Source organism: Lepisma saccharinum, chromosome 1 (genome assembly GCF_977018435.1).
Source record: "Lepisma saccharinum chromosome 1, izLepSacc3.1, whole genome shotgun sequence".
NCBI lineage: Eukaryota > Metazoa > Arthropoda > Insecta > Zygentoma > Lepismatidae > Lepisma > Lepisma saccharinum.
This window is the reverse complement of record NC_139229.1, coordinates 11,623,628-11,649,417: the sequence shown is the minus strand read 5'-3', so window position 1 is coordinate 11,649,417 and position 25,790 is coordinate 11,623,628. Positions and strand designations below refer to the sequence as shown.

General features: G+C 38.3%; 1 protein-coding gene across 1 annotated transcript; it reads right to left on the bottom strand.

Annotated features, from left to right (window-relative positions):
* Positions 1-5: 5 nt before the first annotated feature.
* Positions 6-25,790, bottom strand: LOC145984445 (uncharacterized). The gene is made up of 5 exons (XM_083118136.1): positions 25,669-25,790; positions 18,812-19,025; positions 15,157-15,394; positions 7,931-8,183; positions 6-592 (listed from the first exon to the last, which is right to left on the bottom strand). Exons 2-5 carry the CDS (start codon positions 19,001-19,003, stop codon positions 334-336), a joined length of 942 nt encoding a protein of 313 aa, XP_082974262.1. The 5' UTR covers positions 19,004-19,025; positions 25,669-25,790; the 3' UTR covers positions 6-333.

The following is a 25,790-nucleotide window of genomic DNA, read 5'->3' as shown; positions in this document are numbered from 1 at the left end:
GCATGAAAAACCATTTATTTTCTTTTTCTAATTTTTTAAAGATTACAAATGTTATGTTTAAGCACATAAGAGCAATCATTCAACTTTCTTGAACATTATGCAACAAGTTGAAAGGAACAATTCACATTTACAAATATAAAAATACAAAACCTTATTGATGTGAGTACCATTATGCAACAAGTTGAAAGGAACAATTTACACTTACAAATATAAAATACAAAACCTTGTTGGTGTGATTACTTTGACATGCATTATAAAAATAGAAATGGTTTACACAGAATACATTCATATCATGCTATTTTTGAGAACATTTCTTATTGTCCATTTGTTGCTCTAGCACGTATTATTATGACAGTAGCTATCCATAGTGTACTTGGTTGCATTAATCTCTCGCTGTATCTTTACGCACTCCTGTAAAAGATCACCAAAGCCTTCGTCATAAAGCTTCTCATATACTTCCAACTGGTGCCTTATCTTTGAGCACTCATGTTTTATAGCTTTACTTTGTTGATTCATTTCTTTCCATAATATCTTCATTGCATCTACACCATCTTTTGAATAGGTTTCATTTTGTAATTGCAATTCACATTTCCTGTAAAAGAAAAAGAAAATGTGAAAATAAAATTATTCTGTATGACCAATTGGATTGTCTGCTGCATTGTGTTGCTTGGTGTGACGTGACACCCCATTCTTTAAAAATCCCCACATCACAAGAAGAAAAAATCTGGTTCTCCCACCCAAGGAACATAAACCATGTCCCACCAAGCAACACAATGTAGCAGACAACCCAACCACCAGCCTGCAATGTTGCAAATCAAGAAAAATGCACCACTAGATGAGAGAAAATTAAACTACAGCTGCCCAAACAAAGCAGTGATGCACTACCATCTCCATCCCAGATGCTGCATACTCAGTTAATGAAATTGATCCGAAAACAACCAAATTCGCAACCACGGTGTATGATAATCATGTGTTTATTGTAACTTTGAAATGTCATCAAGAACACGGCGCTTAGCGCGCATAGCAACATGCATTTGTTTTCTTTATACGCACGCCAGTAAGAACATTGCGCCAGTCAGGCGAGAGCTCGCGAGCAGTGTGGCTGCTCGGACATTTTATGCAAAAGCAGCTCCGGTGTGCATTGCGATATATACCAGAATATTTGTTATTTGTAGTACTCGTGGTAGTGAATAAAACATCAAAAACACAAACATATGGTCCTCCGTCGAGCCGCATAGTGATATGAATCAGTGCACAAACATTATCACGCGTACGTACAAGTTGATTGTGCAACGATCATTCAGCAGCCTTCAGTGATTACGCAGTTTCATCCAGCAGCGTTGCCGCATCGACCACAAGCGACACCCGGAAAGCATCGCTTCACACAGCATCGTAGAGCACCGCAGAAAACACTTCAGCGACTTGGCAACAAGCAGGTCAGTTGCATGCTTATTGTTTATGTCTGGCTCTTTTTACGTCAATTTCAATTCCTTGTTTTCCTTGTATCCCGTAATAAACACGCACAACAATGGAAGAATTACAAACGTTAGTAAAGCAAAGGGGAACTCAAAAGGGACAGATGACAAGAATGCAAACATTTATATGTGCCTTCGACATTGAACATGGTAACGTAGAGGAAATATGCACCCGTTTACAGCACTTAGAAACAATATGGGAAAAGATTCAAGACGTGCAGCAACAGATAGACATCTTGTCTACTGATTCTTGTCAGGAAGAGGTATGGGCAGAAATAGAACAGCTGTAGTTTTCGCTTAAGTCAACAATGAGAACAATCATTAAAGATCACGAACTTGATAACACAGCAAAGCTGCAAAACAATGTAACGTCGGCTTCGAGTTCACACTTGAAACTTCCAACCGTGCATTTACCTACATTTGAGGGGGATTATAAGCATTGGCTGGCGTATGAAGACACGTTTCGTTCGCTCATTCACGACAACAAAGACATTCCGCAAATACAGAACTTTCAGTATCTGCGCACTTCACTCAAGGGGGAAGCGTCTCATTGAAAATCTTCAGATCAGCGAAGCAAATTACAAGGTTGCATGGGAGCTATTATTTGAAAGATATTCAAACAAAATGTTGATTGCAGCTTCGTATATTGATGAAATCCTTCACATTAAACTCGTACATAAAGAAAATGCAACAGAACTCAGGGAATTAGTCAACACAGCAACGAGTAATCTAAATGCACTTCGAGCGATACAAACAGACGCATCGTTAGAAGACATGATTCTTACACAACATTTCGTTTCACAAGTAGACGTTACAACAAGAAAGGCATGGGAATTACAATGCACAGAATCTTCGTTTCCCACTTTGAAGGACATTTTGTCATTTTTAGAAAAAAGATGTCAAGCATTAGAATCCATCAAAAATACGGTCAATTCAACTTATGATAACAAACAAGCAGGCAAAAAATCGTATGTTAATGCAAAGCAAGACAAATTCACAAGAACATACGTCACTACGTTGTCTCCAACGTGTCCATTTTGTAAACTGCCACATGCCATTTACAAATGTAAAGACTTCATTAATGCAAATCAAGTGCAGAAATATCAATGTTTGCGAGACAACAATATATGTACTAATTGTTTAAAGACAGGACATTTTTCAAGCGTATGTAAATCAAGCTCATGTAGAAAATGCCGAAAGAACCACACCACCTTATTGGACAACAGAGATCCAAGTGGACTCATCTACAGAAGATTCAAGCATGTACCGTTGTGATACTGAAGGATGAAAGACTTCCTCCCCTTGTTTGGAATCTCGGCATCATTGAAGCAGTATATCCTGGTAAGGATGGACTTATTCGAGTCGTCGACGTCAAGATTAAAGGAGGTGTATACAGGAGACCAGTCGTCAAGTTTGTACCACTTTCCATCGAAGATGATTTTGAACAATAGTTTAGTGTTTACGGCAGTTTAGTGTCAATATAACAATTTGCAGTTATAAGGTGTTTAAGTGTAATCACGTCACAGAGAAGTACAGTATAATATTATTTTGGTCTATTGTACGACCAAGAGGGGGGAGAATGTATGATAATCATGTGTTTATTGTAACTTTGAAATGTCATCAAGAACACGGCACCTAGCGTGCATAGCAACATGCATTTGTTTTCTTTATACGCATGCCAGTAAGAACGTTGCGCCAGTCAGGCGAGAGCTCGTGAACAGTGTGGCTGCTCGGACGTTTTATGCAAAAGCAGCTCCGGTGTGCATTGCGATATATACCAGAATATTTGTTATTTGTAGTACTTGTGGTAGTGAATAAAACATCAAAAAACACAAACACACGGTATACAACTTTTCGTAAGGAATTAGGTAGCTTTGTACCATACTGTGTCGGCAAAAAAATTAACCCTCTGGTGCATACAAGGTATTTACTACATTATTACATATGAGGGGTTTCCGAGACCCCTATTAAAAAATAATAGGAAATGAGCAAGTAACATCACAAATGAAACTTTGTGGATATACTGACTGATATATTTTTTTGGAAGTAAATGATTACGATTCCTTTTACTTTTACTATAATTTACAGTAAAATGCAGTAGAATTTAACAATAAAGAAATAATATGAGTATTCACACATATAACATGACAAACATTTTGTACTTCATATATCACTAGTCAACATACAAAATATCTTCAGGCACTGACGGCAGTTTATGCACAACAACTGACTGTGTACCTTGAATATATTCTTGTTACTGTTTACTATAATTGTTGGAAAGTAAAATAAAAATAAAACCACACTTGCAAGATAACAAATATTTGGTACTTTACTTATTGAAATCAGCATAAAAAAGTTTTTCAATCACTCATTACAGTTGATGCACAACAACTTACTGTGCTCTTTGCAGATATTCTTGTTACACGTATAACAAGTCATTGATGATTTGCGAGACAGTCTGTGAAGGCATATGTAGGCATCTCTTCTTGGTTTTCACAGATCTCTTGTATCTCTTTCAGAGGCATGACGTTGAAAATTCTAAGGGCATGTAAGACAGGTTTCTTGATTTGAGAAATATTCACTCTCTCCATCATATACGGTCTAAAGAGTTCCAAAGCAAGATCTTTCAGGAAAATTCTTCTCCTGCTAGAATCCCTATACTTGGTTTGCTGTTTTATGTACATTATATATACACATTGAGAGCTGCAATATCAGCCATATTACAGCACAAGAAAAGTGGCCACCTTTTAGTTTTGCACTTTGCTGTGTACCTTCCAACATGCTGATCCATAAGGTCAACACCTTCCTTGGTTTTATTCTGTTAGAATTATTTCGGGCTTTTTCTTGGAATTGTTAGTATCGATTTGGGCATTATGGTGCATTGTGTGTCTCTGGTGTATTAGTAATAAAACAAGTTCCACGCGTGCTGCGTGCAATTCTACATCACACAAAAACTGACAACACATTATCCATAAGGGTCTCGCAGACCCCTGATATGTAAAAAAAAACACAATGATATGGGAAAATCGGATATAACGAGAGGAATTATATAAGTAGGGAGTCAAGTTTTTGTGCAATGTTAGCGTAGTTAGTAATCTTAAAAGTCAAGAAAAAACAGGGAAATCAGAAATGATCAGTCGGAGGAATGGAGTAACAAAATGTTCTGAGGGTCTCTGAGACCCCTGAAATGCATCGAAGGGTTAAGGACACCAAAAATTACCACATGTACGTTGCTCATGCCATTTGATCATGACAAAACGCATTCAGGTATATGTGAAGGTGAAAACTTGGATATGCTTTGGCATGGAATCTATCAACCTGCGATACTCTTCCACTATTACCTACTGTGGTCACAGCCATAATTAGGCAACATTTGTCACCTTCGTGTTGGGACAATCTGTAGAACATTGTTTTCCTCAGGTTCTCAATTGTCTTGAAGTCTTAAGATTTCTTTCAGACCAAGGCAACATGTCAACATCGTTGTCATCACTTATTGTATTGAGCAACCGATTTCTCTCCCACGTTGATGACACCATTGCTACGGTTACACAACAACAAGTCTCTGTCCCCTCACAGGCATGGTATAGAGAAATCAGCTGACAGAGGGCATACAGAAAAATTTCTAGTATTGCCAACGCATGCATGCAGACGTTTTCATTTCAATGTGGCACAAACCTGACCACCAGAGGGCACTGGTGGAATCTTTGCAGATTGCCTCCCATTTGCAAACGTTGACAATGCCCTCAGATGCCTATGTATTGTTTCCACAGGGCCATCCATACCCTATATAATTGCAACGTGGAAATATGATAAGAAATTTCTAAATTTCACGTAAGTAATACCCTACATAGTTCATTGCTACCACTAGGACTATGCAACAAGTAGCGCATCGAGTATCTGAGCGATGCTCGCTGAGCAAGATTTTTGCTCCTTGAGCAGACAGATCATTTACTTGAGAGTGTGTGCTCATCGATCAAAAATATCAGTGACTTTGAGTAACATGTGATCAAGATGGCTGTGTCGAGTGGACAAGATTTCGTTGATTATAAAAATAATATTAAAAATGAAAAAAATATAATTATTGCTTCTCAAAACAATGACCGGGTGCTTATCAATTAGAAAAAACAAAACAATTTTCACCAAGAGTGATTCAAAATTTTCTTTTTCTTTGACCCCCTCCTATTGTAAGACCAACATGTCTGTTTACACCATAGTCAATAGCTACACCTACTTGGTTCTTGCAGCAACATGTTCTTTCAAATGCAGAGCCGATATTGCCACTGATGCCTGAACAAGGACAGGACACCGTTGATAGTATTTTTGGGGTGTCATTGAACAACACTACTACTATAACCTTTGGCACCAGGGTTAAGTGTTTTGTTGACACTATATCACAAGTGTGTGTGTGTTGCATAAAACGGGGGCGTGTGTTGATGTGCCGCATACTGGTTGTGCAGAGGCACAGTGTTGATAGTACATGAGTAATAACAAGGGGCAGCTAGCGTTGAACCTATGGCAAGGACTATTGGTGGTTGAATTGATCGATTTGGTTTATTTTTACTTAGCATTTCTGCCACTTTTGGCTAATTGTGAAGATGAGGATGAATGATGAAGACACACTCACAAATAACACCCATGCCCAGGCTGGGATTTGAACCCGAGAGATCTGGCATTGTAGTGTGCTGTACTAACCACTCTGCCAAGGAGACCGGCTCTTGGTGGTCAATTGCACTCCAGTGCAGTTACCTGGACCCACCGTTGATTTTCCTTCTGTTTCTTGTAATATACATAATTGATTGAATTGTTGTTTTAAGTCTACTTTATGCACAGATAAGCTAATCAGGACTGGGATCTGAACCACTATGTGCCTCCACAGGGTATCAAGCCCGGGACCTCTTGATTACAAGGCTATAGCGCTACCACTATGCCACCGGGGAGGCCTTTGAAATCATTTTAAGTTTGGAAAAGAAATATTACCATTTAGAAAGTCAAAGTATAAAATTTCAATGATGTTAATGCTTCAAGGTTTATTCTGTCATTTCTTGTGTCTGTACATCCTTTTTGCCCCTTCTACCCCTTTAGCATTACACTTGCGTATGTTGGCATTACTACATACTAATTAGACCTCCCCATCTTGTGATGAGTAATTTGATTTTTTATTGTCTCATATGCACAGAGTCCTACCACCAGTGGATTAATTACACTTGGATGTGATGAAACCAAACAAAAATACATATCTTAGAATCTTAATTTTGATATTTTCTTTCCCAAAGAAATCACAAACATGTTTTTGGTGGTCTCGACACATGCACTGCTTACATTTATAGCAGATTTTAGAAAAACGTACTTGTATATATACTTATATACTTTAAATAACGGCTGCACGAACATGCTTCCAGGAACGTACACTGGGACTCAAGGTCATCAAGAGAATTGCCAAACTGCAGTAGCACGTGATCCGCTCAAACACTGCAGAGTTAATAAAAAGAAATGCTTGTTCTGGTGTAGCGTATGTGGCAGCTACAGTGTTAACTGGTATCTCCCAACTTTTTGTTTCTTTAAAACTTCTACCTTCCACCACTCCATGCCTCATGAATCTGTGATCATTCAATTTGTACAAAGGATCCCGAAACAACAAGTTACCACAGGTGAAGAGTGTCAGAAAAACAATGGTCCAGGAGAAGACAGGAGACAAACGCTATGAAAAATAAAGCTGAATTGTGATGAATTTTGCAACATAAAACCAACAAAATAGTGATATATTAAATTGATGATCAGATAATAACTTTAATTTTCTCTTCCGCTATGAGTAAATGGGTAGATATCATACCGAATTAGATGAAAAATGATCAAATGAGCGACATTATTTTGGCAATTAATGATAGATTTTGTTTGTCTACGCTCAGTCTGTGCTGCACAATTATGCTTAAAAAAAAAGTTAACACACACGACTTATGTTTCACAAAATAATATTGAAACTAAGCATCAGTTTATTTTTCAAACAAACAAACATAATGCTTGAGTTTTGGTTGTAAGTCCAACTTATGCACAAGGAAGATTAATCGGGATTGGACCTATAATTTAGAGTGGGATCCAAACCACTTGTGCCTCCACAGGGTATCGAACCTTGGAGCCCCTGATTACAAGGCAATGACGTTACCACTACACCATAGGGGAAGCCAACAAACATAATGCAGACATATTTTTCAATTTTTTTTTGTGCATACTCAATTTGGTACAGACTGTGTATTATTTATGATCTATTGTGCAAAATAACTACAACTGAACTAATAACTGAAACAACTACTTACAAGGGAGATAATGTTTGTTTTTAAATCAACTTTATGCACAAAAAGACTAATCGGAACTAGGCCTACAGTTTAAAGTGGAATCCGACCCACTATGTGTCTCCACCCTTTGATAAGTACTTGTAAAGAAAATAAAACACCACTTACCTTATTTTACAAAGTAGTAAATTACATTTAAGATTAACCCAGTCAGTGTTAATCTTGCACACTTCAGCTACAAAATCCAGACGCATATTTATCAGCTCCTCAAGAATCTCATTCCGTCTGGCCATTGTATCTCTGCACATTTTTAGTTCAAGAATATTCTGGCACCGCATCTGAACGATCTTTGCATCTGTGCACATTTCTTCTCTTCTCGTGCATGCTAGTTCTGATAGTTTAGAAAAGTCACAATTCCCCGCTGAAACAGAATTCAATATTGGAAGATTTCAGTTAAAAATTTCTTTAAAATGGCCAAGAGACATTTTAAATGAAAACGAAATATTATCATTGTCAATGATGATCATAGCTCAAATACTCAACGAATTTAAGAACATGTGTTGCAGAATATTTCTGCAATTTGTAAATTACGTGGGTGAATCAAATATAAACGTGAATTTATTTCTTACTTGCAGGGAAAGTGTGGTGGAGTCCTGTGGCCTTGAGGTGATGATAGTGGGTGTATCTGGAGTCTGTTCCTTCCCTGGAGTCCTTGTCAACTTTTAACATCAGGCAGTAGCACGATGAGTAAGCAGGAGGTACACCCGTCCATTGCGCAACGCATCATTATCAAATTTCTTACAAACGGACGGGTAAAACCAAGTGAAATTTTGACCAGACTTCGAGCACAGTTTGGTGAGTCCACCCTTTCGAAGACACATGTGTATGAATGGCACAACATGTTTTTGGGAGGACGGGAAACTGTGGAAAATGAAAGACATGAACGGCAGCAAAGGAAAAGCATCACTCAAGAAAACATTCAGGCTGTTCAGGACTTGATTGAAGGTGACCGTCAGTGAAATTTCATCTGCAGTGGGCATAAGTTATGGTAGTGCTCACACGATCATTCATGAGAACTTGGGCTACAGAAAAATCGCTTCGAGGTGGGTCCCATGCCTCCTCACTGAGGAGCAGAAAAAGGTTCGAGTGGAAATCTCTCAAAGGATCCTTTTTCGTTATGAGAGAGAAGGGGATGAATTTTTGCACCGTCTTGTCACCTGTGATGAAACTTGGGTCCACCACTACACACCAGAGTCAAAACAGGCCAGCAAGGAGTGGCGGAAAAAAGAAGAGGCTGGGCCAGTCGGCCAAAAGCCACGCATCAGCTGGGAAGATTCTTGCCACAATTTTTTGGGATTTCAGGTGTAATTTTTATTGATTATCTTCATGAAAGAAGAACAGTAAATGCTGTTTACTATTGTCAACTCCTGGAAAGTGTTAAGGCTGCTTATCGGACCAAACGACGTGGTACACCCATCAGAAGTGTTCTGCTGTTCATGACAACGCAAGACCTCACACAGCTGGTGCAACACGTGACAAACTGGATGAAATTCATTGGACACCACTTGAACATCCTCCATACAGTCCAGACTTATCCCCTTGTGATTATCACTTGCTTGGACCCCTGAAAGAAGCACTCGGAGGTAAGCGTTTTCAGGATGATGCAGAAGTGGAAGAGTTCGTGTGCAACTGGCTGCACACACGACCGAGAACTTTCTGGGACAAAGGGATTGCCAAACTCCCTATCCGCTGGCAAAAGTGCATTTCAGATCAAGGGAGCTATGTAGAAAAGTAATTACTTTGTTTTGTATTTGTATTTTGTTTCAATAAACTATGAAAAATAAATTCCCGTTTATATTTGATTCACCCTAGTATGTTTGATAATATGCAGTGAGAGTTATATTTTATGAAGCTCATATAATTATAACAATGGATGCAATTATTACTGCTGAAGAAATAACCTGGAGCCAATACTCTTAGGCCTGATTCACATCTATGCTCGAGGAATGCTCAGGTCACGGTCTGGTCAAATATTGTTGAATGATTTTTAAATAGAAACATTCACACCTAGTAGTCTGGTCAAGATTCACTCTGATCACGCTCCACTCAGAGTCCAGTCTCGATCAACTGGAAAGAATATTTGACTTGAGCGTGAGTGGAGTGGAGCCTGACTGGACCGAAGCTTGATCGCTGATGTGAACATGTAAAACGCTCAACCTACGGTCCAGTAGCAGCCTTCAGCCTGTTGCAAAGGACGCGTAGCAAACTTTGGTGCTTTGAAAATGAATGGCCAAAAGTCAAAACCTATTGAAACACAGAGGAAAGCGAGTATAGATAAAATTAATTGAAGGGGGAATAAACTAAAAAATCTCAAATTATTTTCTTCTCAATAATGTTTGTAGAATCGCAGTCAAAATATGCACTTTCATGAACCCGAGAAAAACAAATTTAAGAAGGGAAAAACTTGACAAACAACCAAATTACAATTACAGCCAATGAAAAACTAACCATAAATATGATCCATTAGTAGTACTAGTTGTTACGACATTTTATTCAGCTTTAAGTGTAACTCCATTAAGCCTTGTTTCCATGATTATGAAAAACTAAATATGCTGACCAAGGCAGTAATTTATTTTATTAAAAAACATAAACTAACGTAACGTTTCAACCTTCTAGCAAGGTCTTCTTCAGACTCTGTATCAAGTACAAAAGTACAAAAGACTTTTGTACTTGATACAGAGTCTGAAGAAGACCTTGCTAGAAGGTTGAAACGTTACGTTAGTTTATGTTTTTTAATAAAATAAATTACTGCCTTGGTCAGCATATTTAGCTTTAAGTGGTTTGTGTGTGGCCCTCATGTACGTAAATGTGCTTGCCTGTTGGACCGGGCTGGGTCTGCCTAATTTGTATGATGCATGCCGAAGAAAATGATAGCACTTACTGCGTGTCACTTTATCACAAACCCATGCCCCTGGAGTGGATGATAATATTGTATTCCATAAGGCGATTCGACGTGGATGGTTGTAAAATGACACTCAATGACAATAAACAAAGCTGTATTGACTAAAACAAAAGATTAAATGTATGTACAAACTTACTGCAATGCAACGCGATGGACGGAATGAAATCACCGCACACACTCGGCCATAATGTCTGGGGAACTGACTGACCGTCACTCTCTCTCTTTGTTCGAGAGTAAGCATAAAAACAAAACTGAAAGCCTCTGACATCTATTGTTAACAATGTTAAACATTTGAATGAGAGACAAGCTTCTTGCATCAATTAAAATCCTTAAATCAAAAAGCTAACCTATTGAGGGTCATACTTTCCCGGACAACCACGTTGTCATTTATTGCATGTGAAGTGGTAGGAGATGGTGAACATACTGCTATTCATTCTTGACATGTATCTCCTAATCAAGATTAACAACGAACTTGTTCATATTTTACGGAAAACTATACAAAATTATCCCTCCTCTCCATTTTTTAAACCGAAGGAGGGGACACTCCACATGATGTGCATAACAATTTGGTCCTTGGAACTAGGTTTACAAAGTGATGTATAATTATCATGAGCTGCATCGGAAACTTTTGAATAAAGGAATGGTGAACAATGTCCATATGAAAAAATAAGCCCGAAAATATTCATGCCAAAACTAGACCGACAAAGTAATGTTTACCATTGTTGGTATCTGAAGTTTTACACACCGTAGCTGCAAATAAAAGTTTGCCGCTTTCAAACCAAAAGATTAACATCAGTAAACAGTATTATAATTACAATAGCCAACATCTGCGACCGAGTGGTTATTACAGCATGCTACGATGGCAGTTACCCCAGGTTCGAATCCAGGCCTAGCCATGGATGTTCTTTGTGATGTCATCTATTTCATCATATCATCACTCATCTCTCATCTTTGCAATTAGCCAAAACTGGCAGAAAAGTGAAGTAAATAAACCAAATCTCTCCTTTCACAATCATTTTTCTTATTGTTTATTTTCTTCTAACGCTAGTCAAGCCAAGTCCGTCGTTGAAAATCTCAAACATTGTATTTAGCATAATCGGCAGGCTCTCTATACCAAAAAATCTGATCTGTATACTCTGTCAAGAAACCAGACTGACGTTGATCGTACCTTGACTGGGGCGAAGCTTGACTGCTAGTGTGAATACCCCTTGAACGTGAAAGGACAGTGACCTGAGCATTGCTTGAGCGTAGATGTGAATCAAGTCTTCGATTCCTGATGATACTGATATCCAGGTAAGACATGAATAAGTACCAAAAAGTGCTAGATATATAAATATATACTTAGCTACTTTCTTCAAAATATGAAATTAAGTATGGACTTACAATTGCTACAAATACCAATTTTCATCAAGCAAGTGGCTCACCTAGCTAATAAAATGCATTAGACAAAATGCAAATACAAAATATGCTTTACTTTCTGTTACCAAAACATGCTTTAGTTGTTACCTAAACAATGGATTACCAAACTTCCTTTTAAGTTGTGATAATCTCCCCCTGTTGTCCCTAAGGAACAGATTTGTTTTGACTGAAACTGTATTCGATATTGCATGTAGTGATGGGAGTATATTTAAAATTTGCAATGGATTTCATTGTGAAACATTGAGCTTGTATTCTCTATTATTGACAAGAATAACAGCTACATTGTCTATTGTCAAGAATTAAAGTATAGAGAGTACAAAATGAACAGATAAACAGAAAACCTTTGATATTTACGACAAGAAAATGTAACAGTATTAATGTGGAATATATTCTATGTGATCAAAAGTATCCGGTCACACTGCGAAAAGTGTGTTTATCATAGAGAGTGACACAGTACTGCTATCTATCACATGGAACACATGGTCAGCGATCTCACTAGTCTGCAGACAGCGCGAGACAGCAGTATGGGACCGTCTGAGGAATTCACGGATTTTCAACGTGTTCAGGTGGTTGAGTGCCACTTGTGTAAGAAGTCTGTGCACGAGATTTTACCCTCCTAAACATCCCTAGGTTCACTGTTTCCAATTGTTATAGTGAAGTGGGAATGTGACGGGACATGTATAACCCAAAAGAGTGCAGGCCGACCTCCCATGTTGACCTCCAGAAACCGTTGAGTGTTGAGGAGGGTCGTAGCGTAATCGTCAATGATCCATCGCCACCATCACACAGGAATTCCGAACTGCATCAGGATCTACTCCAAGCACCATGACTGCTTGGCAACTTGGTTACCATGGCCAAGCATCTGCCCATAAACCAAACATCACACAGGAAAATGCCAAATGCCACCTCGCGTGGTGCAAGGAGCGTTGAAACTGGACCATAGAACAGTGGAAAATCTCTGTGTGGAGTGATGAATCACGGTACACAATGTAGCGATCCGATGGCAGGGTGTAGGTGTGGCAAATGCCTGGTGAATGACATCTACCAGCCTGTATAGTGCCGAAAGTGAAATTCGGGGGTGGGGATTACAGTGTGGTCATGTTTCTCCTGGACGGGGCTTGGCACCCTTGTTGCTTTACGTGGCAATGTCACGGCACAAGATTACGTTGACATTTTAACAGCTTTCATGTTGCCTACTGTCGAAGACCAGTTGCTTGATGACCATTCTGTCTTTCAACATGACCGAACACCCATCTATACTACAGGACTTGTGGGGGAGTGGTTTGACGACAACAACATCCCACTAATAGACTGGCCTGTGCAGAGTCCTGATTTGAATGTCGTAGAACATCTCTGGGATGTTTTGGAATGCCGACTTTGTGCTACACCACACCGAGCCACATCCATACCTCTTCTCATTTTGGGGCTCCGCGAGTAATTGTCTGCAATTCCCCAGGAAACCTTCCACCACATGATTGAAAGTATGCCTTGAAAGAGGCTCTCATCAAGGCTAAGGGTGGGCAAACACTGCATTGACTGCCAGTGTTCCCAATGGACAGCAGCCCAAACCTGTACTTTATTTTCAGGTGGGTGTTCGGATACTTCTGATCATGTAGAGTATGTCGAAAATTGTTTAAAAATATAGAAATTATATGTAAAAATAACCAAAATATGTCAAATTTGTACCAATAGCTAATACATGTAAAATATGGAAAATAAAAATATCACTTTTTGAGCTTACACACCACAATTTGGGAATACAAAATAACATTGATTTTAGTATTATATGTACTTACATGTAAATCGGTTTCCTGCTGATAACATTGAACATTGCAGCCATTACAATTAGGCTATGCTGAATAGTTACAAATGTCAGAATATAAGTTTCATATACAACTATGACATACAAATCTAGCTGAATATCGGAAGTTTTCAGTTAAAAAGGTGTTTCAGTGGTCAAGAGACATTTTAATTGAAAATGAAATGCTATGTGCAATTTGTAAATTATGATTGATAATATGCAGGCTGAGATATAAAATTAATATTAATTGCTGAGGATGTAATGAAAATTTAGCTTTTTACACAACTCTCTGTACATTTGGACTCTACAAAAGCACACCAGTTTTGAGCCAGGAATTGTATAGTTATTGTGAAAATTACAGTGTAATTGAATGTGCCTTTGCAATTTAGCGGAGCTTTTCAGCTACATTTGACCGATCACGATAAGAATGAGTGATGATTAGATTGAAATTGATGAAGGGATGTAAGAACACCCATACCGAGGCTGGGTCTCGAAGCCAGGAAGCTGAACACATTAACTTTAGATCTGTGGTGATAATGGAAGTCTACACTTAACATGCTCGACCACATAACCAACATGAAGTATACAAGTTTGTTCAATGTCTTAGCTTTAAAACTTTGTTCAGAGGTAACTTCGCTTTGAGATTTAATTTTCTTTGACTGTGGATACAAGGAAGAATTTGTATTTCTGTTACTTTACATTGCATTTCTGCCTCTTTTGTCTAATCGTGATCATGAGGATGAGTGATAATTAACTGACTTGCTTGATTGATTTTTATGTATGGCAAATAAGTGCATCATGGAATACGGTGATAAGCCCCTTAAGTAAAACAAAATTGAGGACATTCTGCTGCGGGAAAATGAAAAATTGGGGTTTCACTGTAATTCACATTACTTAACAAGAACTAATTTAACACCTTACCTAACTAAAAAGCTGAGGCTGTAAACTGGCACTCAGTACACACAAGGACAAACACAAGACAACATAACTCCAGAAAGGATTATCAAGGCTTGCAAGGAGTAGTTACTGGGTGCACCACGTGAAAGTGAGGCTGGCTTTTTGGTAACTTACCAAAACGTTGCCCTTTACATCCAGATAATTAGATGAAACTGATGAAGGAACGCTCACAAAGAACACCCAGGATGGGATTCAAACCTGGTGTGAAAAAGGATGAGAAAACAAATACAGCAACGCATGATTTTGCTCACTTACCTGCCACTTCAACATTATTCGCTTTCATAATGTACATCAATTGATCTTTCATCTTGTCTTCACACAATCTTCGCACTTCATCCTTATCCACTTCCGACAACTGAGTTCCAAATTCCTTGGCATCTTCAACTGACAATCCCAACACAGCTGGTGCTCCTGCTTTGCTGGTGCCCCGGGTAGCATCCAATGAATTCACTATGTGTGCAGAAACAACAGCATCTTTCAATGTTTGGCAAATCTGTGAGAGTGGAGAGAAGAGCAAGTGATAATTATTTCCAATAATGAATATAATAAATTGATAAAACAAGGAAACAAACATTTGTGTCAAGGGACAAATCAGAGTGCAGAGTGAATTTACAACACATGACAAAGCTTTCAGTGGGAGTAGTAAACAATAATTATTAGGGCTGAGCTGATAAGTGTCCCACCTCATGGTCGTGCAGTCTAAGGGCAAGCTTTAGGCTCCAGATAAGGGATGTGTGCAGGTTTGAGTCTTCTGCGTAAAAACTTTTCTCCTGAGATTTCGGCCTGTGTGCGAGACCGGTGGCTACCCACCATCATGAAGAAATGAACAGCATAACCCAGTCCCGGAATTCTACAACGACTGCGGGTTCGTTGTGCTGACCACATGTCACTGGTTGGAATCACCCATCTCTGGTGAGAGTGAGACTGGCAGTCTAGGTTTCGCACGCCACAGGTTATTATTAGTGTGTAGGTATTCTTCTCCAATTATACCTAGGTATGCAACAATTTACCAAGAATTTTGCATTAAATTATTTAAGAATTACATGAGAATATTTAAATGTGTGTTACGTAATAACAAAATACAGTTTTTCAAGCAAAACTGGTGCAAGATAAAAAGTTAGAATTTTGCATACTTCGCAGGATAATTAGAACTGAAAGTGTCTTGTGGCATTTTTGAGAACTCCTTGAAAGACCAAAATGCCGGAAAAGTATCTGCTGGTATCAGTAAATAAATTCCAACCAATACATGCCGATACCAATACATCAGCTCAGCCATAATAATCATACTGTCAAAAAATTACTATATGGTACACGGTTGACACTCAGTTCACGAAATCAAATTCATGACTTTTAAAGGAATTTAAATTACATCCATAATAATTATATAATGAAGAAACAAACAAAAAATTTCAGGCTTGACCAGGACTCTAAACTGGATCTCTTGAATGCCATACCATTGCTCCACCAATCGAGTCAGCCCTTGTTTCGCTTCCACTGTTTCATCTTTATCTTTGAAGTCAGTGTTACTGCAATAGAATCTGTTAATAATAATACTAATAACAACAACAACAACAATAAACCATGGTGCAACAGCCCTTAAGGGCCAAGTCCTACCTACCACCTCCCAGCCACAGCAGAGGACGATCATCCAACCAGTTACAGGGTTGTGTGGTCAGCACAGTTACACCTGCAAATTTCACATATTCTTCTAGAGAATAATTATGTGTTAGTTTCAGTTTTTGTTTTAAGCCTACTTTATGCACAGAAAGGCTAATCGGGACTGGACATCCAATTAAAAGTGGGATCCAAGCCACTAAGTGCCTCCATTGGGTATCGAACCTGGGACTCCTTGATTACAAGACAACAATGTTACCACTACAGTATCAAGGTGGCCCCAATAACATAAAGGAGTGTGACACTAAAGTTGATGTTTGGTTAAACCAATTTCTGCAATTGAAAATCACAGAAAGTACTAATTTTTGAGAACTTAGTTCATCAAAGTGCAGATATATTAAGACAATCCTAACCTACTAAATATGTAAAAATAGTAACACCATAAGAATGTGAAGTTCCCTGTGCATAAAACACTGTGCCATGAAGGCACATTTAGGGGATGTGGAGGTAGTATAGGGCCCGCACATTCTCGATCTCTGCCATTTTGGAGGTGAAGTGAACAGCACCACACTCTGGCTGCCTTTACCACCGGGTACCTGCCCGACCCTGTGGCCGAGTGGTTAGCACATCGCGCTGCGATGCCAAGGGTCCCGGGTTCGAATCCTGGTCGGGCTTGGTGGTTTGTGAATGTCCATTCATGAATTTCATCATTTCATCAATCATCACCATCTTCGCAAATTAGCCAAGAGGCACAAAACGCGAAGTAAAATAAAACTAAATCAAATCAAACCACCGGGTACCTGTTGATTTGAGGCTGGGTGAGCCCCAGAGCCATTTAGGAATGTTCGAGCATAACTATTATGCTAAGAGAACTGAAAACATAACTAGATTAACATGCTCATGTAAGTATCTAGTAGCGCAATTACAAATAGAAGTAAATTCCTGCTAAAATGAGGGGAGAGTATAAATGAAGTTTACCTAAATTATAAGAGAGCAGCATTTATTTGTTTCAGTTCTTGTCCTGTATGCTTTTGTAAAATATTATGCTCGAGGGCATAAGGGGGTGTTTATTTATTTATTTATTTCACCTATAACAGAGCTTTCACTCAAATTACAATAGGCTTATATATATATATATATATGTATATATATATATATATATATATATATATTAAACAATTAAAAAATTATAATTCCAACAATACAAAACAAAAGGAGAAGAAGGAGAGCAAAACTACAACAATCGTTTCATAAAGAACACCAGAACAAGTATTCTAGAGAACATAAATCCAAAAATGATATTAACAAGATATATATCTATATACAGACTTAGGCATTTATAACTATACACATGTAAATACTCATATATAAACAAATATACACACATACAGGCATAATTGTATTTACAAACATACTCATGTACACAGAAAACATCTATAATTATTTATTCATGATATTCTTCGAAGGACGGACAGGAATTGCATGAATGGCATAGCGAAATCAAAGTCTCCACCGTTTCTGACTATTTCATTATGTTTAATACATAGAATGGGTAAATTCTGGTGTTCTGTTGAATTGGATTTCCTGTAATAAAAAGGCTGCCTGAAATGTTGGCCATAAATGTGGGATATGGCATTTTAAAGTTTTCCAGTGTTATATTTTCCATCTTGTACTCAATTATCTTTTTTAAGCTAATCTTTACCATGTTGCACTGGCGCAGGCAAGAGTGGAGCTGATGGGGCTGCAGCCCCTCCCAAATTTTGATTGATTCATTTGCTTTATTTTACTTCACCTTTTGTGCCACTTTTGGCTAATTTGCGAAGATGAGGATGATTGATCAATGGACACTCACAAACATTAATGCCCAGGCCAGGATTCAAAACTGGAACCCCTGGCATCGTAGCGAGATGTGACTCTCTGAATTTTGAGAAAATAAAAATTTTCAAATGAAAATCCGTTAAGAACTCTGAAAGTAAAAGGTGTAATTGTAACCCCCCCTTAAAATAACCATTCATGTCTTAAGAGTAAAATTTAACAGCGAAAAGCTCCAAATATACAAAATATTTGTTGTGCATGCTCAACGCCTTGAAGCTATGTACTATCCACCTTTACAATTGCAGCACCTCCCGAAAAATCATCCCCTGTGTGCCAGTGCCCTGTTGTACCATATACAGCACCATTTGTTTTCTTGTTATTTTAATAAAATTCATCCCTTTGTGGTACATTTTCAATGATAAAGATAGGGTGTATTCATGGTGCATTTAACTGGTCTATATGGAAATAACAACCTGCTTACCTGTTTATGGGATGGATCCCGGCTTGCAGAGACCTGCTGAATAGTTTCCAAGAGTACAGATTTATGAAGATATTTCCTTCGTGCCTCCTCAAGATCCCTTATGGCCTGTTCTAGGCTGTTTCCTGTTTCTGTACTAATGCTGAAAAGGGAAGCATTATTTAAGATGACCTTTCCCAAGTCTGTGGCATTCATGGTTCTTGGTGAAACTTGGATGCTGTAACAGGAATCAGAGTTTAAAATTATCAACAGCAAGAAGTGTCCACAATTGGAAAAATGATTTAAATCAAAAATTAAACAAAATTTACCTTTGTGGCACAGGACTAAAATAACGAACAATATGGAAAGCACTTTTCATAAGTTCGGGGTCATTGGATCGACTATAGCCCCTCCCCCACCTCAAGAATTGAATTCTTCTTAATGCAGGGTGATATGTGTCAAGTAGCACACACACGTTTTAATACTTTCACCCTCTTTATTTGTAAAAAAAGAAAACAGTTGTATGCACACTCATATAGCAAAAAAGGTAACGGTTCCGATTGTTTTATGATTTCTTTTAAAATTCTCTTAGCAAAACGACTAATTGTTGTAGAATTTTGAAAATCATTGTCACACGAAAATTGAACCTTCCTTAAAGTAATGAGTACTGTTTGGATTTCGAAAAAACAACTTAAAAATTACCCTACACACGTGCACTTTCCATGACAATGTATTCTCCAATGATAAGTGACAGTAAGTACCGTAGACTAGTACGAATCAATGTAGAAGTAAATTGGGACCTTAGTAGAATGCATTTAGGGACTTTTTTTTAATGCTAAGAGAACCAAACCTGATCTGCCTAACCTAACCACGAAAGCATATATTGAACAAAATCTTAAGTAATCGCTAAAACTCCGCAGTATGTGTCAACAGACATAAATTGAAATCGAACCGTGTAAAACTTGCATTCAGAGCATGATGAAATCGTAATAAACCAAAAGGAATTTGGTCCCCACAAATAACCAAGAAAATCGATAACCCCCCCCATAAAACCACACACATTACTTTATAACAACACATCTCTGTGAACTAAAAACAACAGAAAGCGTTCATGAAACAACCTTCATAAACCATGCAAAAGTCTCCCCTTCCTAGTTTGGGTACACAAGGTTAAGATTACCATAAGTTCCTGGAATACATAATTTGTGGCTAGATGTTAAGTTCCTGATTTGTAACCAAGGTTTCTCAGATTCAATCTACGATGGGATATTGAGTGCTGCAGTGAGAGGTTGTCAAATAGTTCACATGGGTGACGCTAGATAGAGTATCGAATTTAGAGCTTCTTCACTCAAGCAAACAATGCTCGAACAGGTAAAACAAGCAGTATACGTTCAAAGCCCAATAGTAAACGTATAACCTTAATTAGTCTGTGGTAGTGGACCCTCAAATATGGATTATGAAAGACGCAGTGAAATTGAAACTTAAGTAAACATAGTCATTATGGCCATGTTAAAGTGTACTTCAATCTATCTTAACAATACTGTGATAGCCAGTGCTCGAAAAATCTTCTTCAAAGCTAGGTGCCAAGAAACCACCTACTATAGCTCAACCACAAGGAAAAAAAAAGCTTCCGTCCAAAGCGTTTGCACAACTTCCCTGCCGTCATCGGTGTTCGGGGCAGTGTTGCCAGGTCAGATTTGAAAAATTCGGGAGATTGTTCCTTGGGAAACCAGAAGAACTGCTACAAAATCCAATGATCTAATAGTAGCGGATGAACGACATTCTTGGGGGTGGAGGGGCGGCATAGTCGTACGCACTGGGGGGGAGGGGCAAGGGGAGTGGCACGCATTGTTTACGGTGTAAACATCACAGATACTTTTTTAACAATGGAGCTAAACCCAGCACCCTGTGTTTGGCAAAAATATACCGAAGATATCCATTTCAGGAGTGGACATGTTTCAAACAAAAGAAAATAAACCACCCGAGGGAACCAACCAACATCTTTCATCTCTTCCGCATTTTCCGGTTAGAGGGTGCGTGGAAAACACCCTCAAATTTGCCCTTTCTCAGCACCGACACAAGGGGTTTGCGATACCTCTATTATCGCGAGGAATTTTTATGACAGGAAATGGTAGAAAGTTTTGTTCACAGATGAAGCTAACGTGCCGCCTTTCGTTGTCGGCGATTTTCCACAATCTTTCAAGTCGAATGCTAACAATAACAAATCAATTTGCCTTCTGCTGGTGTTCAGTGTACTGTACAGCTATCGATAGGGGTGGGCACGCATCCTGCACCATAATGAGAAAATGCATTACGTATGTGAAATATATTTGGTGAATTAGACAGCATGTCTTCCTCAATAATTCAAGATAGCAACGCTTATGCTAGGGTGCCACCCATCCTTCCCATCTGCTAGAAATACACCCACACACCCACAAACACATACATGTATAACATAATTTGCCCACGCTACGAAGTCAGTGTTTCTACCTCGTAAGGCAAGGACGTTCACTGTGTTTGTGTCACATCATCCATTTCATCAGTTTTGCATTCATCCATATTGTCGTACTTACCCGTAGAGGCACAAAAGCGACGTAAAATAACTAAAATAGTAATGTAGTAAAAGTAATAAAATAATGTCCTAGCACAATTCAGTAGCGTTTGACATAATTTTACAGTACAAACAGCACTTTTCACGGCTGAGGGGAGTTCCACTCAACATCTCCCCTCCATGTTCAAGTAAGATGAGCAGGAAACGTGTTTTTAAGCTGGCCGTTGGAGGTTCCATAGCAATAGTTTATTAAGGAATTCTCCCGAGAAGTCAATAGGCCTGGCAACGCTGACGTGAGCCAGCGTGAATGTTGCTTCCCCCTACCCTTTCCCACACAAGCCGGCGCGATGTGCTTCTGCGCAGGCTTTTTTGCTTGTGGTTCCACTATAGCAATTGTGCATACTATAAGAAGGTGAGCCGGCCCTAGTGGCAGAGTGGTTAGCACATCGCGCTACAATGCCAGGGGTCCCAGGTTTGAATCCCGGCCTGAGCATGGATGTTTGTGAGTGTTCATTGATCATATCATCACTCATCCCCATCTTCACAAATAAGTCAAAAGTGGCAAAAAAGAAAGCAAATCAATCAATCTATAAGAAGCTGAGCATCACTGTATTCAAAACATTGCTAAATCATGTGAGAAAGCGGGAAATGGGAGGGGTTGGGGGACAAAGAGTAAGAAATTGTTATTTATTCTATGAAATGTTCACAACGTTGATAAAAAAAATAAATCATTTGCTAACTTACGCTGTACTGCAATTTTAACTTGGAGTTTTCAGAATTTCGTACATGCAAACTTGAAAAATGGCAATATTACAGCAAAAGATCAGTCGCCAGGCTGAAATTTCTAGTCGCCATGGCAACTGGGATTTGTCGAGCCCTGGTGATAGCTATATAAAAATGAAATAGACGATTGTGGGTTGAAATTGCAAGGACACACATTATACATAGAATTATTGTCACATTAAAAATGATATTCCATTGTAAACTCTCGAGTGTTGGAGATCTGAATGAGTTTGAGCGAGCGAAAGTGCTCAAATGCAGTACTCTAATGGGATCATTTTCAAATTATTTGGAACTGTTGATCCAATCCTGTTCAGTTTAGTACAATATATATATTGAAACCACCATATTGTCTACATTTATTAAGGATTTTGTACTTGACCAGAATGACCAATCTGTAATTAGTGATACTGTCTAGGTTGAAAAATTATTTGATATTATTTTATCTGCGTAGTTGTTCTGACGAAGTGTTAGCTTGAACGTAAGCAAATTTGCTACATTTGTTTTGTTTCAACAAGGAAAAATTCAACTGTTATGCAAAACTAAACCAAAAAATGTGGTTTCTCTGCTTTAGACAACTCATGGCACAGCATTCATCTATCAAACTTCTGAATAACCTGTGATAACCATGACAGGAGAGGAGGATGACAAAAAAAATTTCGGAGCCATTGTTCCAAAGCAATATGTGGAGAATACTAAACAAATTGCTGTTTTTAATGTAACTATGAACGTAAAATTGTGCCAAAACTGTTTTATTTGTTATTAGACAATTTCAATTGCAAAATAAAACAAAAGAGTATGGTCGTCAAAATGACTACGCCTTAGCTTTCACGATTTTCCACCATAGCTCTCTAGGGTTAAATAGCCTCACTGAAAATACACACAGAAAACCAAAAGTTTTGTAATAAGTACAAAAAATGCATAAAAATATTCCTTTCAATTTTCACTTATTATTGCTTTGGATTATTTTTGTCCGTTAAGATATATATACAAGTTTGCAACATCAAAAGTAGAGCTTCCGGTAAAAGTTTACTATTCCCAAACACGTGTAACTTCTTTGTTTCATCACATTTAACATTCGTACTTACATATCTGCTTCGCGAAACATTCTTTAAGGTGTATTCATGTTTTTTTTTATCTAATTTCAATTTTGCACATTACGAGTGCTTCTTTCATTTTTGCGCTTCTGTAAGACACAATATGGCAAGTACACCTTCGTAGATCATCGCACGTCGTGCTTGTGTTTTGTCGATATTCATTGGGTATGCAGTGTTTCCAACCTTCTTAACCGAAAAAAATACAAACATAGTTAAAATGCGTTGAACCATTGATGATAGCCCCAAGACACATTACGTAACTTTAGGTTAGGCAAACATAGTTAAAATTAGTGTAACTAGTTAGGTTTAGTTAGGATAGGCAAACATAGTTAAAATTCATTTAACTATGTTTGCCTAACCTAACCTTATGTAATGTTACTTGGGGGCTATCGTGAATGGTTCAACGGAATTTAACTATCTTTGTATTTTTGGTTGGAAACACAGAAGGTTGGAAACACTGCATACCCAATGAACATCGACAAAACACAATCATGACATGCCATGATCACGAAGGTATAGGCGCCAAAGGCTATTGTGTGTCGGAGAATTAATTTTCAACAAAAATAATGAATTTCCGCTATGAAACATTCCCACATGACAGAAAACACCTTCCAGATGTTCCAACAATGCTAGAGGAACTAATTTCCGTAACTAGTTTCTTCTGTAAAAATGAAGAAATGGGTTTTTGTAAACATTTACCGAGCTTCCTATTTGGTACTTGTCCCAGCAGCGACGGCGACGATTTCTGGTGCAGGCACATCTGTACCCTTGACCCTCTGTGTCCCCTGGAGAAAGTGAAATATATGCATGGTTGTGGAGATAAACATGAAAAAAATAATCGAAATAGTACGTAATTTTCGGTCATGAAGGTTTGAAACACTGCTTGCGCACTGAAAATCGACAAAAAAACAAGCTGGCGCGTCATGACGCGCGATGATCCATTACGAGTGCACGCCATATTGTCTATTACAGAAGCGGAACAAGTAAGACAAATAAGCAATCGTAATATGAAAAGTTGACAGTATTTTATGGAAAAAGGCATAACTTCACCTTAAAGAATGTTCAGAATGTTCCGCAAGGCAAAATTGGTAAGTACCAGTGGTAAAATTAAGGAAATAAATGAGTGAAAGGTGTCCGGGCATTATCGTATATTTACCCCTTTTTCCATAAAATAGGTACTGTCAACTTTTCATATTACAAATGATTATTTGTCTTACTTGTTCCGCTTCTGTAATAGACAATATGGCGTGCACTCGTAATGGATCATTGCACGTCATGACGTGCCAGCTTGTGTTTTGTCGATTTTCAGTGCGCAAGCAGTGTTTCAAACCTTCATGATGAAAAATTACGTACTATTTAGATTTTTTTTCACGTTTACCTCCACAAACAATGCACGTTAGCCCCAAAAACCATCCACAGGTAGCCCCACAAACCATTGACGTTAGCCCCAAAAACCATCCACGGATAGCTCCACAAACCATTCACACAAGGTTAGGTTAGGTTCCATTACCACTCATTTCACCCCAAAATTCATCGAAAAAAGAAAGCGCGACAAACATAGTTAAAAATAGAAATTTTCGTAAAAAGAAGGCACGTTTGGAAACACTGCAGAGATCGCGTGACTTTGAACGCTCTCGCCATCTGCACACACACAATGGAAACAACGGCATAATGTGGCAGGCAATGCCAATTTCTTACGTAAAAAGTGATTAATTCTTGTTCGGCAGCAATAAACTACAAAGTTTTTACTTTCCGTGAAAGAAAATACCTCCAAGAACGTCCAGAATGCAAAGGAAACTCATTTCAGTAAGTACTTTCTCCTGTAAATTTGAAAGAATGTTCCGCAAGGCAAAATTGGTAAGTACCAGTGGTAAAATTAAGGAAATAAATGAGTGAAAGGTGTCCGGGCGATATCGCATATTTGCATGACTTCACCTTAAAGAATGTTGCGCAAGGCAAAATTGTTAAGTACAAGTGGTAAAATTAAGGAAATAAATGAGTGAAAGGAGTCCGGGCGTTATCGCATATTTACCGATTTTAGCTCTAGGAAATGTGTTATTGTGAAGCAAAGTACCGTTATTTTCGACGTGTTGGGACCATACCGAAGTTTTACCCCATTGTTTGTGATTTCCTAACGCTGGAACCACTTTTACATTAAGTAAAACATTAAAATCTGTCGATTCTCGACGTAATTCTCGAGGGGTACAGTGGGTAAACGGTCCCGGCACATCTTCAAACACATGTATTCTGATATTCGCATTGTTATGTGACCCAAACAAGGAAGATCCCTATGATATGCATCAACCCTAACAGAAAGCTTCCAAAAAATCAAGAGAACCAGATAAACAGAATAGGCTATATCAAAGTAGAATTTTTGATTAACACCTTCGATAACGAGTTGTCAAATAATAAAACTGGCTTCTTCATTGGAAATGACATTCATTCATACTTACAATCAACTTTGACAAATTCGGTATGTTCTGCTACATTGACATTCATGTAAATACGCTACATGCTACGATTTCAGCACTACATTCACGATTCATAACAAACACCGGTAGCATTCGCACGTAAT

Coding starts and splice junctions, on each gene's coding strand:
- LOC145984445 (XM_083118136.1), bottom strand. CDS start 19,003: ATGAATGCCACAGACTTGGGAAAGGTCATCTTAAATAATGCTTCCCTT. Junction 15,395..18,811: donor GGGATCCATCCCATAAACAG/GTAAGCAGGTTG, acceptor CCACTCTCACAG/ATTTGCCAAACATTGAAAGA. Junction 593..7,930: donor TTACTACTTTGTAAAATAAG/GTAAGTGGTGTT, acceptor TTTCTTTTACAG/GAAATGTGAATTGCAATTAC.